The 14566-nt window shown below is 39.9% G+C and overlaps 1 protein-coding gene across 1 annotated transcript in view; it reads right to left on the bottom strand.

Moving 5' to 3' along the window:
- Window positions 1-14566, bottom strand: part of HADHA (hydroxyacyl-CoA dehydrogenase trifunctional multienzyme complex subunit alpha) — a 47140-nt gene that overhangs the window by 8419 nt on the left and 24155 nt on the right. Inside the window, exons 8-13 of the mRNA XM_082427542.1 lie at window positions 12219-12341; window positions 11639-11757; window positions 9244-9300; window positions 7459-7568; window positions 3440-3574; window positions 1175-1346 (exon numbers count right to left, since the gene is read on the bottom strand). Of these exons, the coding sequence (XP_082283668.1) occupies window positions 1175-1346; window positions 3440-3574; window positions 7459-7568; window positions 9244-9300; window positions 11639-11757; window positions 12219-12341 (716 nt within the window). The remainder of the gene's footprint in view (window positions 1-1174; window positions 1347-3439; window positions 3575-7458; window positions 7569-9243; window positions 9301-11638; window positions 11758-12218; window positions 12342-14566) is intronic.

Genomic DNA, 14566 nt, shown 5'->3' with positions numbered 1-14566 from the left:
CTAAATCCTGATTTTCCAAAAGCAAATACCATCACCCAGTCAGGTGACAAATGCTCTTTTAGTGGTAAACGGCTCTGTCTGTTTTTGCCGCCCCTCAGTCTACCTTCCATTGGCCCAGCAGGGCCCCCAAAGCCCCGGGAACGTTGCGTCCATTTCTCTGCTGCAGTGCCACCTTGCACAGAGAGAACACACACCCACCCAGCTCTTCTGAATTCACTCCCTCAGCTGAATCTACATTACACTCTGTCTAAAGAAAAGATTTTGGAATGTGTGTTTCACAAGTGGAATCCAGCCCAAACTGAGTTGCTTGTCGTTAGTTTCTAAACCCTCCTTAGGTTCAGTCTTTAGTAGAGCAGAGATTGTCCTCCCATGGAAGGGAGTCTTAGGAGTACAGCCCACTACTCAAGACACCCCAGAATGTTGCAAAGTCAGTGCCATTTTATTTACACCATTTACTAACCTACACTCTGTTTATTTAACTATAGGCTAGTCGAGGCCCCGGTTCTACCTCCTGCCTGGATTACTGCCATCTCTTCTTTCCTTCTTTCCTCTTTCTTCATACCACCCAGTTCAAGTACTTGTTTTGTTCATATCATCCCATCTCAAGAGTTGACTATGCACAGCATTTGGGCTCAAGACCAGAGTAGCACTTCCACAAAATGAGCATCTGAATCCTGCCTGGAGAAACTGTTTCTCCCTATTTCCTCTGCTGCCTAGACCTGAATTAGTTTAGTTATAGCTTGCAGCCAACCAATAATGTCAAGATGTCTGGCTACAGTCCATGAGGTTATTTGTATGTTTGGGTGACTGAACTCCCATATAAGGCTAATGAACCCTGTGCTTAAGTTAATAAGCTACTCGTTTGCCTTTCCTTAGGACTTTGATTTGACCTTTATACACAGTGTGCATGGGTTCACATAAAAACTTACATTTGGGGGACACAGTTTTGAGGGGCGCAAGCCTGCTGTGTCCCCTTTTGCCTGGCAAAGCAATAAAGCTGTTCTTTTCTACTTCACCCCTCCAACAAACAAACAAACATACAAAACCCCTTACATCTGGGAATGAATGGCCCTATAAAAAGAACCACAAGTTTCCTATAGTTCCTTTAAAAAACCCTGTCTCTGTGTTCTCCACTCACAACACTAGGATTCAGTACAGCAGGCCCCTTACTTACCGCTTCTACTTCCTTGAGCACTTTGTGCTTAAGACTGAGGTCCTCAAAAACAGCTTCAATCACCATGTCAGCCTTTTCAAAACCCTGGTAATCGAGCTGCCCAGTCAAGTTGCTGAAAAAGGCGTCCCTTTCAAATGATGTTAGTGCTTTCTTCTTCACTTTATCATTCAGTCTAGGAAAAAAACACATTCCTCGTCAGAGGGGGAGAACAGGAAACTAACATTTACTGAGTGTCCATGGGCCAGATAGTGTGCTGTGTGTTTTTCACCAACTCAGTGAGGTAGCTCCCATTTTGAGGGAGCTGAGCTGCTCAAGGAGACTCAGAGGGACTTGTGGTCCAAGAGCGAGTTAAGGGAGGGTCCTAGGGTTCACACAGGTTGACCCCCACATCCATATTCTTTCTACTAAAAGATGCCTCTACATGCCCAACCTGCATAAACGGTGTCACTAACAAAACAGTTAAATCTGCCAAGAGGAGTAAACATGAACACTAAAATGGCAAACAAGAGAGCAGCTCTAGTAATTCTCTACCTACAATAGCTCTAGTAATTCTCTACCTACAATAGCCAACACGGGTCCTAGACCATGAGTTTATACTTGCTTACATATCATTTTGTTATTCTGTAATTGTGATCTACCGGAGGACAGAGACCAAGCATTATGTCATATATTCTTAATCCATTTCCTGGTCAGTACCTAGTAGCACATCATATTGATTACATAAAATATTAACTCAAGGTTTCTTCTTCCCCATAGAGAGCTAAAAAGGATTCCTGCTACTCAGACACTTAACTGATTGTTTTTTATTGTCAAGGAAAATAGGTTCTCTTAGGTTTTAATCTGACTGCACTTTCAGAATAAATGACCTAGAGTTTTCCTCTGAATGAAGAATGAAGCTACACCCCATTCACTAGTTTCCTTAACCAAAAGAAAAATTAAAGCCACAAGGTAAGTTCAAAGAAGTAGTCAGTTTAAGTCTCCAAAGTATGGATTCAAATATCCTGGTTTCTGACAACCGTGTCAGCAGTCAGCAAGCAAGATTCTTGTGAGAGTTCAAAACATTATTAGTTGCTCTAATTCTAATGCCTAATGAAACTATTCCCGAGAGGACAAGAAATATGTACGTCCCAAGTCAGCAGTACAGTGAGGGCCACTCACCAGAGCCCGATGTTTCTAATGCAAAAAGGGAAACCCGGGACAGCTGGATCCAAAAGAGATCGAGGGGGAAAAGCTATTTTAGAGCAATTTCTCATTTTGGTGACTGTATGAAACTCTGGGAACGCTCGCGTGCTGGTCTCAGGGCAATGGTGTTATCGAGCACATGCCATTTTGGGGGGTCAGAATCTTTTACTACAATGCCTTGCTATCTTACATTAAGACAGTTGCTATCTGCCAACATGATTAAAACTGCCAGGTCCTGCACAGTATTATGGTAGCAATATATGAGCAGAAAAGGGGTAAAAACACACTTAAGCTACATAATCCATTTAAGAAACGAAAAAACTAACTCAACTAAAAGTCATGTGCAAGACCATCAAAGCTCAGCCAGCCTTAGACAGTCTATTACATTGGAGCAGAGAAATGAGCTGAAACAAATTCCCAGTTTGGCCAAGTTGCTGCTCCATTTTTCCCCTCTGCAAAACAGGCAGTATGTGTGTGGGGTGGGGGAGAGGAGGGAGGGACGGGCAGGAGGGAGAATAATATTCCCCGTTTATTAATTCAGAAGTAAGATGGAGACACAGTCCATAAGATCCAGATATTGTGGAGCCAAATCAGTTAACTGTTTCTCTATAGTAACGCCAGTCGAGAAATATGAGGTTCATGAGTTCTGATCCCAGCCCCACCTTCAAGATGCAGTTACACGTTTCCTCATATCCTTATCTCAGTTCTCTCTATAGACACAGTCATGCTGTTTCAATATTCTATAACAATACAGCAATTAAAATTCACGAACATGAGACTTTCTAGTCTGGTACCAAAGTATAAACTATATGGCATTTAAAAACGTCTAACAGATAAGGTTTTCTCTTCTGCACTCAAAGACTACAGACTCCAATGATGTTAATGATTTATAATAACATCTGCAACAACCGCAAAAAAAAAAGAAAAAAAAGTGAAAGCAGGAATGAGCATGTCTAAAAAGCAAAGGAAATGAGACTTAACTATGGAGTATCCAACACAGATCATGTTCGGGAGAAAGGAAACTGTGACGGCAAAAACCAAAACACACGCTACTCTCCCAGCAAAGGCAGAGAGCAGGCTCACCCTCTGAACACTTGTTGCTGTCCTCGCCCCAGCGCGGCTAGCGTAGCATCCTTCAGTGTAGTCTGTAGGCCCTTATCCACGGAGACCTGGGCGATGCCGGCCCCCATTAGCCCTGCGCCAAGAATGGCGAGCTGCCTGAAAGGAAAGGATGAAATGACTTTTGGTATAAATCTTAATTAATTCAGTAAAAGTGGGAGATTGCCCAGGTCATCAACCAACTAAAGCAGGGACAACAATAAGGTATTTAAAATAATTTTTACCTATAAAAAGACATCTTTCATAAATGACTGATTTTCAAAGTTAAATGCAAAAATCCGTTAGGTCTACAAGAATTGGTCTACCCAAGGAGACAGAATTATACTGATCTTCAATCATACCTGAGATCACTGAAAACAAAACAACATGGATTACGCTTAAATTAACGAGTATTTTTCTTCAAACAAAAGCCAACTTGCAGTGATAAGCCTAAAGACTAATCTCTCTTCTTCCAACTACTTACTTGCTAGTGATTTTGCCATTTTCCAGTCATCTTTCATTTCTCTTGAAATCTGTGCCTTTCTCACCCCTTACCTGGATTGGTTCAAAAGCCTCTTGGATGGTTTCTTTGCTTCCAGACCTTACCCCTCCCTCAAACACCTCCATCCATGCACACTACTGCCTTTTCCACCCCTGAATTCCTCTTGAACTTGTCAGGACCCTTAAAATTTGGCTTACCCCACAGTATTTTGGAACAGCTTCATGTACATCATTTTTGTCTCCTCAACTAAATTCTAAGCTTTTTGAGGGACAGAGATCATGTCTGATGACTCTTTTTAGTTTTCCATAGTTTTGGAACAATATGCCATTTTCCCATAAGTAACTAAAAAAAATTTTCAGAACAACTTCCTTCATAAAAGAAGCCCAAGTTTACAACACCGTAGACCTAAATTAGAGTTGTTTCATTCATAACAATTCTGATTATAATGTTCAAAAATCATATTCAAGACCTGAAAAGGCACCCTAACTTCAATTCCTGAGAGTATCTTTCAAATGCATCTTTGTGATAATACACATTTTTATATGGTGAGTGTTAAGTACCTAGAGACCATGAAAAAATAGGGTAGAAAAACATAAAGAACAGGAGCTGAAAAAATTATTCATGTATTTACTGCATCAAAATTAAAAATTTGCTTGACAAATGACCCCACAAAAGTCAAGACAACCATAGAAGAGGAAGAAATTTGTAACAGGTATAGCAGACAAAGGATTACTACTGGGGAAATATAAAGAACACACATATCAATTAAAAAAGACAACCCAATAAAATGGGCAGGGGTTTATATAAAGCAATTCACAGAAAAAGAAAACAAATCGCCAGTAAAATGCCCAATTTCCCTAATAATCTGGGAAATGCAAATTAAAACGAATGTATTCTCTCCCCATCAGATTGGCAAAAATTTTAAAAGTAACAGTGAGGATATAAAAAATTTTGTTCTTTCATGCATGGTTGATGGAAGTATATACTTTGTCCTATATAGGAGGTCAAATGTATTAAAACCAAAAATTGCATCTTCTACGACCCAGTAATTCTACTATCTACTCTAGAGAAATGCACTTATGCACAAGATGATATGCTGTGATGAACAGTCATATGATGTTTACGATAATGAAGAATTGGAAGTCATCAATCTTTCAGTAGAAGATGAAAAGGAACAAGCTAACTGGTATGTACCCACATACATAGTCTCCAAGTCGTACCACTGACTAAAAAGGATTATTATAGGATTCATACTGAAGGATCCCTTTTATATTAAAACATTCAAACCATAAACACAAAACATTCATCTAGTATTCAAACTTCCTTATAATAGTTTTTTAAAAAAGGAGATTAAGAATGCATTCTTTGCATAAAAAATTAATTTATAAAAAGAGAAAATACATAAGGAATTCAAATTATTATCTGAGGCAAGGGAGAAGAGGCCTAGAGAGACAGAAGTGGAACTATTACTGACAACTGGGAAAGCAGGAAGGGGGATGCCCTTTCTTCAATGTTCTTTATTAAATTTTCGGTTCAACCTATTCTGCCTTGCGTACCTTATAATTTATTCTTCATTTCTAAGATGATGTTACCTTTTCTTCAATTTATTTCCCAAGTTAGGTCAACTCTTACATCATCCTGTTTTTCTGCCCATTTAATTCTGAGTTTTTGAACTTTTGATTCAAAGTGATTCTTTTCTTATCTGTAAATATTTATTTAAGGATATATAATTCAAGTTTGGAAGCATTCTACTATAGTGTTCTTTTGCATTGTGGTTGTTTTGGGGGGAGAATTTTTGTAAGCTTAAGTATTTTGATTCTCATTTTCTTATTTCTTCTTACATGAGTTTCACATGCATGCTGCCTGTCTTTTCTGTGTACTGGTACACAATAACAGCTTCTCCAGGTGGTATTACATGCTATTTGCATATAACAGTAAGAGTTACATGCAGACCAGAGTAGGAGTCAGGAGTGGCTAATTAGCTTAAGAGTAAACATCTTATAATTTTAAAATTTTTAAATTAATTAATTAATTAATTTATGGCTGCGTTGGGTCTTCGTTGCTGCACACGGGCTTTCTCTAGTTGCGGCGAGCAGGGGCTACTCTTCGTTGCGGTGCACAGGCTTCTCATTGCGGTGACTTCTTTTGTTGCGGAGGACGGGCTTTAGGCACGCGGGCTTCAGTAGTTGTGGCTCGTGGGCTCAGCAGTTGTGGCTCGCAGGCTCTAGAGTGCAGGCTCAGTAGTTGTGGTGCACGGGCTTAGTTGCTCCGCGGCATGTGGAATCTTCCCGGACCAGGGCTCGAACCCGTGTAACCTGTGCTGGCAGGCGGACTCTCAACCACTGTGCCACCAGGGAAGTCCAATTTAAAATTTAAGAGTAATTTTTGCAGGATGTGTGAAGAGATGCAGATTAAGTGGCCATATCATCATTCCACTGCAGTGTGGAAGTAATTTATCTCACCCACTGAATGAGAGATATTGTCAACATTAGGTGGTACACAGACAACCCGACTGATACCGATCACCACGTGTGCTGGAGAAGCAGTTACGGTTGTATTTCATATTCTAATTTGGAAATCAGCCCCCTTGGGAAGAATCTTGTCTGTCTCACCCGGGCTTCTTATTGATTTCCTCTTCTGCTTTGGACTGCAATCTCATTAAAGGTGAGCGGTTGGAGAAGGTAGTAACATTAGCTGCTTTCACAAATCCCTCTCTGTAATTCAGGTAGACAGTGTTCCTCAACCTCAGCACTACTGACATTTTGGACTGGATACTTCTTTGTTGTGGGGCTGTCCTGTGCGCTGTAGGATGTTTAGCAGCATTCCTGGCCTCTGGCCACCAGATGCCAGTACCATCCCTCCCTCCCCATCTGTGACAACCAAAAATGTTTCCAGAGATTGGCAAGTGTCCCCTGGTGGCAACGTTGCCCAGGTTAAGAACCACTGAGCAAGGGGGTGAGCTTAGGGGCATTACTAAACTTAAGATGCTGAAGAGCTATTTAGGCGGCATAACACTGAAAGGCTCGCTGAAGAGAATAGATATGAAACAGGTAAGTAGACTCTCAAACGCTTAGGCTGTAAGCTAAACGAAGGACAAGACTTTAATGACTAGAATGAGGCTTTACTTTTTTTAATGAGGGAGAAGTGTGAGTTCCCAGAGATGGTATCTCAAGTCACAGGGAGAGACAAGGTCATTAAACAGCACATAGTGTGTGTATTTGGTTTAGGAAGGGGAAACCTAAACCATATTTCTAGGGGACATCAATAGTGAGACAAGAATGCCTCTACAGGAGACATTAGAGAGCTCAGGAGAAAACTCAGCACAGGCGGAACTCTGAAAGCCAAAAAATCCTTCGTAGGAATAGGGATCTAAAGTGCTCAGGACAGAAGAGGTTTAGGGCAAGACTGAAGGCATAAATCTAGCTCTATGGATCTTCAGAGACATCGACAAGCGTAGCATGTGCTGAAATCCACAGGGGCTTCCTACATAGAGCTGACTTACTTAACCTCCTTCTGCGGAGCTCCAAATTTATTCTTCTTGCATAGGGTCTGACCACGGTAAAGTCCCATCAAGGCTTTTGATTCTTTGGTCATTGCAAGCTCTCCAAATTTCTGGAAAAAGGGAAGAAGAAAAGGTAGAACTTCTCAGTCTTGGAGACGTGGATTCTTTCGGGTCAGTTTCTCTGCAGAGCAGAGGTAACACATGCAAAGCCTCAGGTCCTGAGCTGCTGAAGTTGGTCTCCTGCTGAGCGTCTTTCTTTCACTCTCCTCATCTGTACCACTTCCAACTACTGCTTTGAAAGGTTCTGGATATAACTGAGCTCTCAGATTCTCTACACCAGAAGTTGTGGTAACTTTTTTCATGGAATTAGAGTGTCAGAGCCAAAATGGACCAATCATCTCAACCACTGCTCTCATTTTAAAGACTGGGAAGAGGAGGCTCAGAATCTGACCCTGCTCAAAGCCACACTGCCTCAAAGGGGCAGAAACAGAACTTGAACCCAGGCAGTACGACTCCCAACTCCAGTTCTCCTTCCAGGGTAGCAGGCTGCCCCATGTGATATCTACCACTTTAAAAGGACCTTAACACTTACAGAGAACAAGTCTCAACTTCGTGGGAAAGAGCATGAGATTTAGAGTCTGTATTTGAAAGAACTGAGTTTAAAGCCTGGCCCTGCCATTTCCCAGTTGTGAAGCTTTCTTCATCCTTAAAATGGGAAAAACAATACCTATTTTACAGTATTGTTGTGGGAAGTAAATGAAAACACTAGTAAAATGACTGGGCCTCAATGTTAGCTATCACCATCATCAATATTACTAGAATTTACTGGTACGATTACATGGTTGCAAACAGCACTTAAAAGAAGGAATCCCTCTAATAATGTTGCCTTCATGTCTGAATAGAACCTGAAACAATGTTCTACTAATCTTGGCAAAGTAGGTTCTATTCAATAAACCAGTGATTTTCAAACCATGGGTAGAAATCTATCAGTGGTCATGAATTTAGCAGGTTGTGATAAGTAGAATAGATAGAAAATACTGAGTACAGTGTACAGGCTAATTATTTTGGGAAATATGCTTCTATCTTTCTGTATATATGTATATGTGTACCTGGTGATAATGTAAAAGAATTAATCAGAGTGCACTGCAGTAAGCAACCCAGTATAAGAAATGTTTTCTCTGGAACTTGTCCTGAGCTCTTCAGATATCTTTTATTCTATTATTGAACAGCAATCATCCTTCAATGATTGCTTAAAACTTCAAAACAACCCAAACAACTAAAATCTACAATACCACCAACTTGTTAGGAAGTGGAAGGGGTGAGGTTGGTTCGTGTGTTGCTCTGTTTTCTTGTCTTAGTGGGTGCAAAACATTTCCCTTCATTTCCTAATTCACCAAAGGGAGGCTGGGCTTCACAGGTTTATCTCCAGGCTCTAACAAGTAAGAACCATATTTTTGTATCAATGTACTCACTTTATCACAACAAAACCAGCCCAACTACAGAACAAAAAGTCCAAATGATTCCTTTTGAAAGGATTCTAACTCTGCCCCTGCTTTTCCTAGTCATACCCTCATTATTGAGAGCAAGTTCAAATATCTGGGGACTACTACGGTTTTCTTAGCACCTACTTGCTCACTGAGATTAATCGTAAGAAATGACAACCACTGGAAGAAAACATTTTTTTACTAGGCTTTGAATACTTTACTTTTTTTCAGTTTTACACAGCATTGTGGATCTTGCTTTTTCTGTCTCTAATAATAAAACACTGAAAGGAAATAACTTTACCTGAGATTCAGAGAGATAGCCAGCATCACTCCCTTGTTCAATCCCAGTCTTCACTACCTAAAAAACATATAAAGTACTTGTTCCTTGTTGGAATGGATTGGCAAGATATACAGTAATGCTGAAAAAAATTGCTAGTGTTGTTAGTCTTCAAAGAGTAAGTCAAGGGGCTTCCCTGGTGGCGCAGTGGTTGAGAATCTGCCTGCCAATGCAGGGGACACGGGTTCAAGCCCTGGTCTGGGAAGATCCCACATGCCGCGGAGCAACTAGGCCCGTGAGCCACAATTACTGAGCCTGCACGTCTGTAGCCTGTGCTCCGCAACAAGAGAGGCCGCGATAGTGAGAGGCCCGCGCACCGCAATGAAGAGTGACCCCCGCTTGCCGCAACTAGAGAAAGCCCTCGCACAGAAACGAAGACCCAACACAGCCATAAATAAATAAATTAAAAAAAAAAAAAAAAGGAATAGTGAAAGTTATGCCTTAAAAAAAAAAAAAAAAAAAAAAAGAGTAAGTCAAAAGTCTAGACTGGAGTGAGAAAGAGAAGAGGACTGAGTGCCTTATTGCTTAAGACTGACTTAATTCTCCATCTCTGAGGCTACTGCTCAACCTAGCATAAAATGGAAGGAAATAAAACAGAAGGAAAGAGAATTAAGAAGTCAGAATAGGAAAAGAACACAGAGGTGCCACAGCTCAAACTCCACCTCCTTATCCTTTGAATCCTGTTATTTTGTTAGAGAAAGAGTTGTCATCACCCTTTTCTGAGTCCAATAATAGGTTTACCTTTTCCTCTTAACTCCCTTCCCTCCTGCTTGAATTATTCTTCCAGCTCCTCTCCTGTTCTCCAAATGTGGGCAGGTCCCCAAAGTTCCACTTGCAGCCCATTTCCCTCTCTATTTATTCTTCCTCAGGAACATCATTTAGTTTATCACATTAATCATGAACTCCATGAAATTCAATTTAACATTTGGGGTAAGTACTAACCTAAGTACAATAGCAAGTATAAAAGAAATAACCCTGTATTCAATCACCATAATTTAATGGTGATTAAAAACAAACAAACAAAAAACAAACAAAAAAACAAATAAATCAATCTATATCCTTAATTGACTTCTCTGTCTAAACTACTGTTGCTTGAATTTTCTGAATACCTAATCTCAACACTTCTAAACCTTAACTCCTAACGCTCTTTGGCAAGTCTCTTACTACCTTCGTATTTTTGCTTTTACTATTCTATTTCGGGGTCTTATTCAAACTTCAAGTCTGAATTACCAGAATAGTTTCCTAGTTCATTGCTCTACTTTGTCTCTCTTTCTAATCCATTTTTACTCACTGCCATGAAAATGGTTCTCTATGATCTATATAGGACAAAGATCAAATTTCTTAATTAATTACTGTCTACCTTTTAAAATCTACCTTCGGTCTGCCTTTCTGAAGACATTGCATTATCCTCCTACAAAAACTGATCTGATTTGATGTTCCCTGAAGAGCCTCATGCTTTCCAGCTTCTGTAACTTTGCTCAAAATGCCCATCCTACCTGGCACTGCTTTCTCATCATGTATTCTCTAACAATTTCAGGGATCGTTCCCTCCTCAGTGAATTTAGCAATCTTCCTCTGTCCCAGTTAGCTGGCGTTAACCCTATGCAGTTGCATACCGCCCGCATCCTGCCATCTGCCTTACCACATATATGGGTTTAATCTCCCCAACCCAGACTGTGTGAGGTGAACGGAAGTAGGGGACCGCGTTTCATGTTTTATATACTTTGGCGTCTTCGGCTCAAAATATACTTGTTGACTAATTCATTCTCCAATTCTGAAATCTTTGATTATTGATCTTGTCTTCAATTATTGCTCCTTTGATCTTGGACTTTCCAGATTGAAGATTTTATAAATTTTAAAGTCTACCTTTAGACAGATGTTTCTCCAACTCTGTGATCATTTTAATTACCCTCCTTGATCTTTTCCAGAACTTCTCTATATCATTACATCTTTTTCATAATTATGGCAATGGAAAGTCAATGAGACATTTTAGGTAATGACAATGGTTTTGACTAAGGACAGAATACAGCCATTAATTTTGTTTCAACTACCTCTTAATTAATGTCCAATATTTTACTGGCTTTGTTATACTGATATGACATAGGTTCCTTTCCTGGTTTATAACTGGTAATTTTAAGCTCATCAACTAAAAAGTATGCCTGGCACTAATTTTCCCCAAATATCCATTTATATAAATCCTCATAGCTTGCTATGCTCTTGTGTTATTTTTGGTAAGTACTTTGATAGCAGCATGAAGAACTTTAGTACTGGCAAACATGGTGCTGAATGGCAATAAAGAGTACTGCTCTAGACAAAGGGAAGAAGCATGAGAAATGTGGGAGTATGGGGTAAAGACTCACATCAATTATTTTCAGAGGTGCAGGATAAAGGCCTTTGGTCTGCTTTCGTACTTTTTCTTCCACCTTTTTGTAAATCTGTTGCCTGACAAATGGAATACTCATGGCATACGATGTCAATTCTGTAAGGTAAAATGCTTTTAGATCCTTACTGGAAAGAGCCCAGCCTCCCTTGTTAGTTTGTTCTGTAAACTCCATAAAAATGCAGTGATTCTAGCTATCTGAAAGAACTGCTCTTTACTCTGATATAAACAATCTAAATTTCAACCTAAGCACTTCTTTAAACATTAGTTGATAAATATTAAAGCTTGGTGTTGAGTACATGGGTGTTTATTACACTGTTACATTATTCTATTTTGGTATTATTTAGAATTTTCCAAAATAAAAAGTTTTAAAAAAATGTCTTTAACCAGTGTAAGGTCCAGGACTTGAGCCTAGAGCAGAGTTATTGCATCCTTTAAGGTTGACTTTACACTTAAGAGTAAATAATGCACTTACCTCTTCCTCATTTCGGATTTATAGAAAATAAAATTAAATTCACTGGAAAGAAGCTTTGCCTTAGTTCTTTAATAATGACACTCACTTTCTACCAATCCCTTGCCTCTCTTTGGAGAGATCTTTTTATCAGCTAGTCCTTTAGCAAAAGTAATTGCAACTTCTTCTAGGTATTCAATTGTCCGTTCTTCTGGAGGTTTTATTCCTGGTCCTGTAAAGATGAACACAACAGACTGGAATGTAAATCAGGCTTGGGTCAGTCCCAGGGAGACAAAACCCAGGCAGGCCAAAGCCAAAGGCTCCAGCACCCACTTTCAGCGCAGCTTTCTAAGTCTGACTAGAGACTGGTAGGTGGCAATGTCATGAACTATGGACTCAAAAAGAGAAGTCACATTGAGCGAAGGTGCAACAACCTCCTCCTGGTAGAAAACAAGTCTTAAGCCCTATTTAAGTCTGGCCTCCACTTCTGAGTAGGATGTATTATGTCTCATGAGGCCTGTTTTCTTGCTGCAAAACTGGAAAACAAAAAATCAATTGCAAAATCACATTTGTAAAGACACTGGAGAGCTGTGGAAGCAACAAAGGTTATATGAACAGAATTCCAGAGAGGGAAGAGCCTGTCCAATGTGAACTGATGATTGCTGGACATTGTCTTTCCTGGGGGTACATGATGCTTTTGGGCGTGGGCTGAAGATTGGACTTGGCTCAAGCAGAAGGATGCTACTGAGGGAAAGTGAAATGATCAGAGTTTTTGGTGGTCACACAACAAGTCAGTACTAGAAGAAACCAAATGCAAAGCTAGTTTTCCCGCATGGAACATTTGTGAAGTTCTAAGGTGGTGCAAGAGGCTGGAAGCTAGAGTGAAATCTCTTACAGTGTCATAATGTTTAGCACATGCAGTACTTGTATAGAAAGAGGGACATGCCAAAAACATGCACCTGATTTTTCGCTTGAGGCAGAGCCTGACACCAAACTTGCTGGAGGCAGGAGACAAAGACTCAAAAAAGCCAAAGGCTGTTTTCACACAGCTATGAAAACAGACACCTACCAGGCTCTCAATCAAAAGCTTGTAAGAGCCACAATGGAGCGAGAGGTGGCTGAGGTTGAAAAGCCGATCTTGTGCCGTCTTATGGTGTGTAGGGAACAAAATCCCAGTAGAGGGAGAAGCCTGCAACAATATGCAACCATTCTCCCCCTTAAGACATTTGCCCTACTTTCAGCCTCCATGGAGGAGGAAGAAAATGAACTAAGCCCCAAACTTCTGAATGACAAAAGTGCACAGGGTCCGCAAAAGTCATAATGTAATGCTGGAATTATGGAAGAATACTGGAGAGCAGTTGCTACACAAAAGGAGAGCTCCAGAGATCTACAGAGGGGCCCCTTGAAACTCAGGCGAAGTATCATTCTGCACATGCATGAGAGGAAACTACCTGAGGCCAGGGAAAGAACCAACATAAAGGCATGAAAAGAAGCAAGAAAAAACACGGCCTAAAGCTAGGAGACAAACTGACCGATAGAAACAGATGCAGAAATGAAAAGATACGATAAGCAGACACAATGTTAGAAAGGTTACTGTAAATTCATGCCATATGTTAAAGAAGGCAGAGGAAAACAGAAACATAATGAAGAGAAATTGAAGATGTAACAGTGACTCAAATATTACTTCTAAATATGAGAAAAAAACAATACCTGAAACAAAAAATATAGGCAATTGGATTAATAGCAAATTATACTGTGAAGAAAAAAAGATCAGGAAACTTGAATACATGGCAAGAGAAATATAAACAGACTGAAAAAGAAAAACAGAGCTTCATTTTGGGACAATATCAAGTGATCTAAAATATGTGAGACTGAAGTCTCAGGAAAGGGGTAGGGGACTAAGGAGACAAAAGACTTGTACTCTGAAAACTATAAGACACTGATGAAAGAAATCAAAGATGACACAAACAGATGGGAAGATATACCATGTTCTTGGATAGGAAGAATCAGTACTGTCAAAATGACTATACTACCCAAGGCAATCTACAGATTCAATGCAATCCCTATCAAATTTTCACAGAACTACAACAAAAAATCTTACAATTTGTATGGAGACACAAAAGACCCCAAATAGCCAAAGCAATCCTGAGAAAGAAAAACAGAGCTGGAGGAATCAGGCTCCCTAACTTCAGACCATACTACAAAGCTATAATCATCAAAATAGTATGGTTCTGGCACAAAAATAGAAATATAGATCAATAGAACAGGATAGAAAGCCCAGAAATAAACCCACGCACCCATGGTCAATTAATGTACTACAAAGGATGCAAGACTATACAATGGTGGAAAGACAGTCTCTTCAACAAATGGTGCCGGGAAAACTGGACAGTTACATGTAAAAAAAATGAAATTAGAACACTCTTTAACACCATACACAAAAATAAACTCAAAATGGAT

This window comes from Balaenoptera physalus (assembly GCF_965194825.1).
Source record: "Balaenoptera physalus genome assembly, chromosome: 15".
Classification (NCBI taxonomy): Eukaryota; Metazoa; Chordata; class Mammalia; order Artiodactyla; family Balaenopteridae; genus Balaenoptera; species Balaenoptera physalus.
Note: the sequence above shows the minus strand (reverse complement) of the source record. Positions and strands in the feature narration are given on the sequence as shown.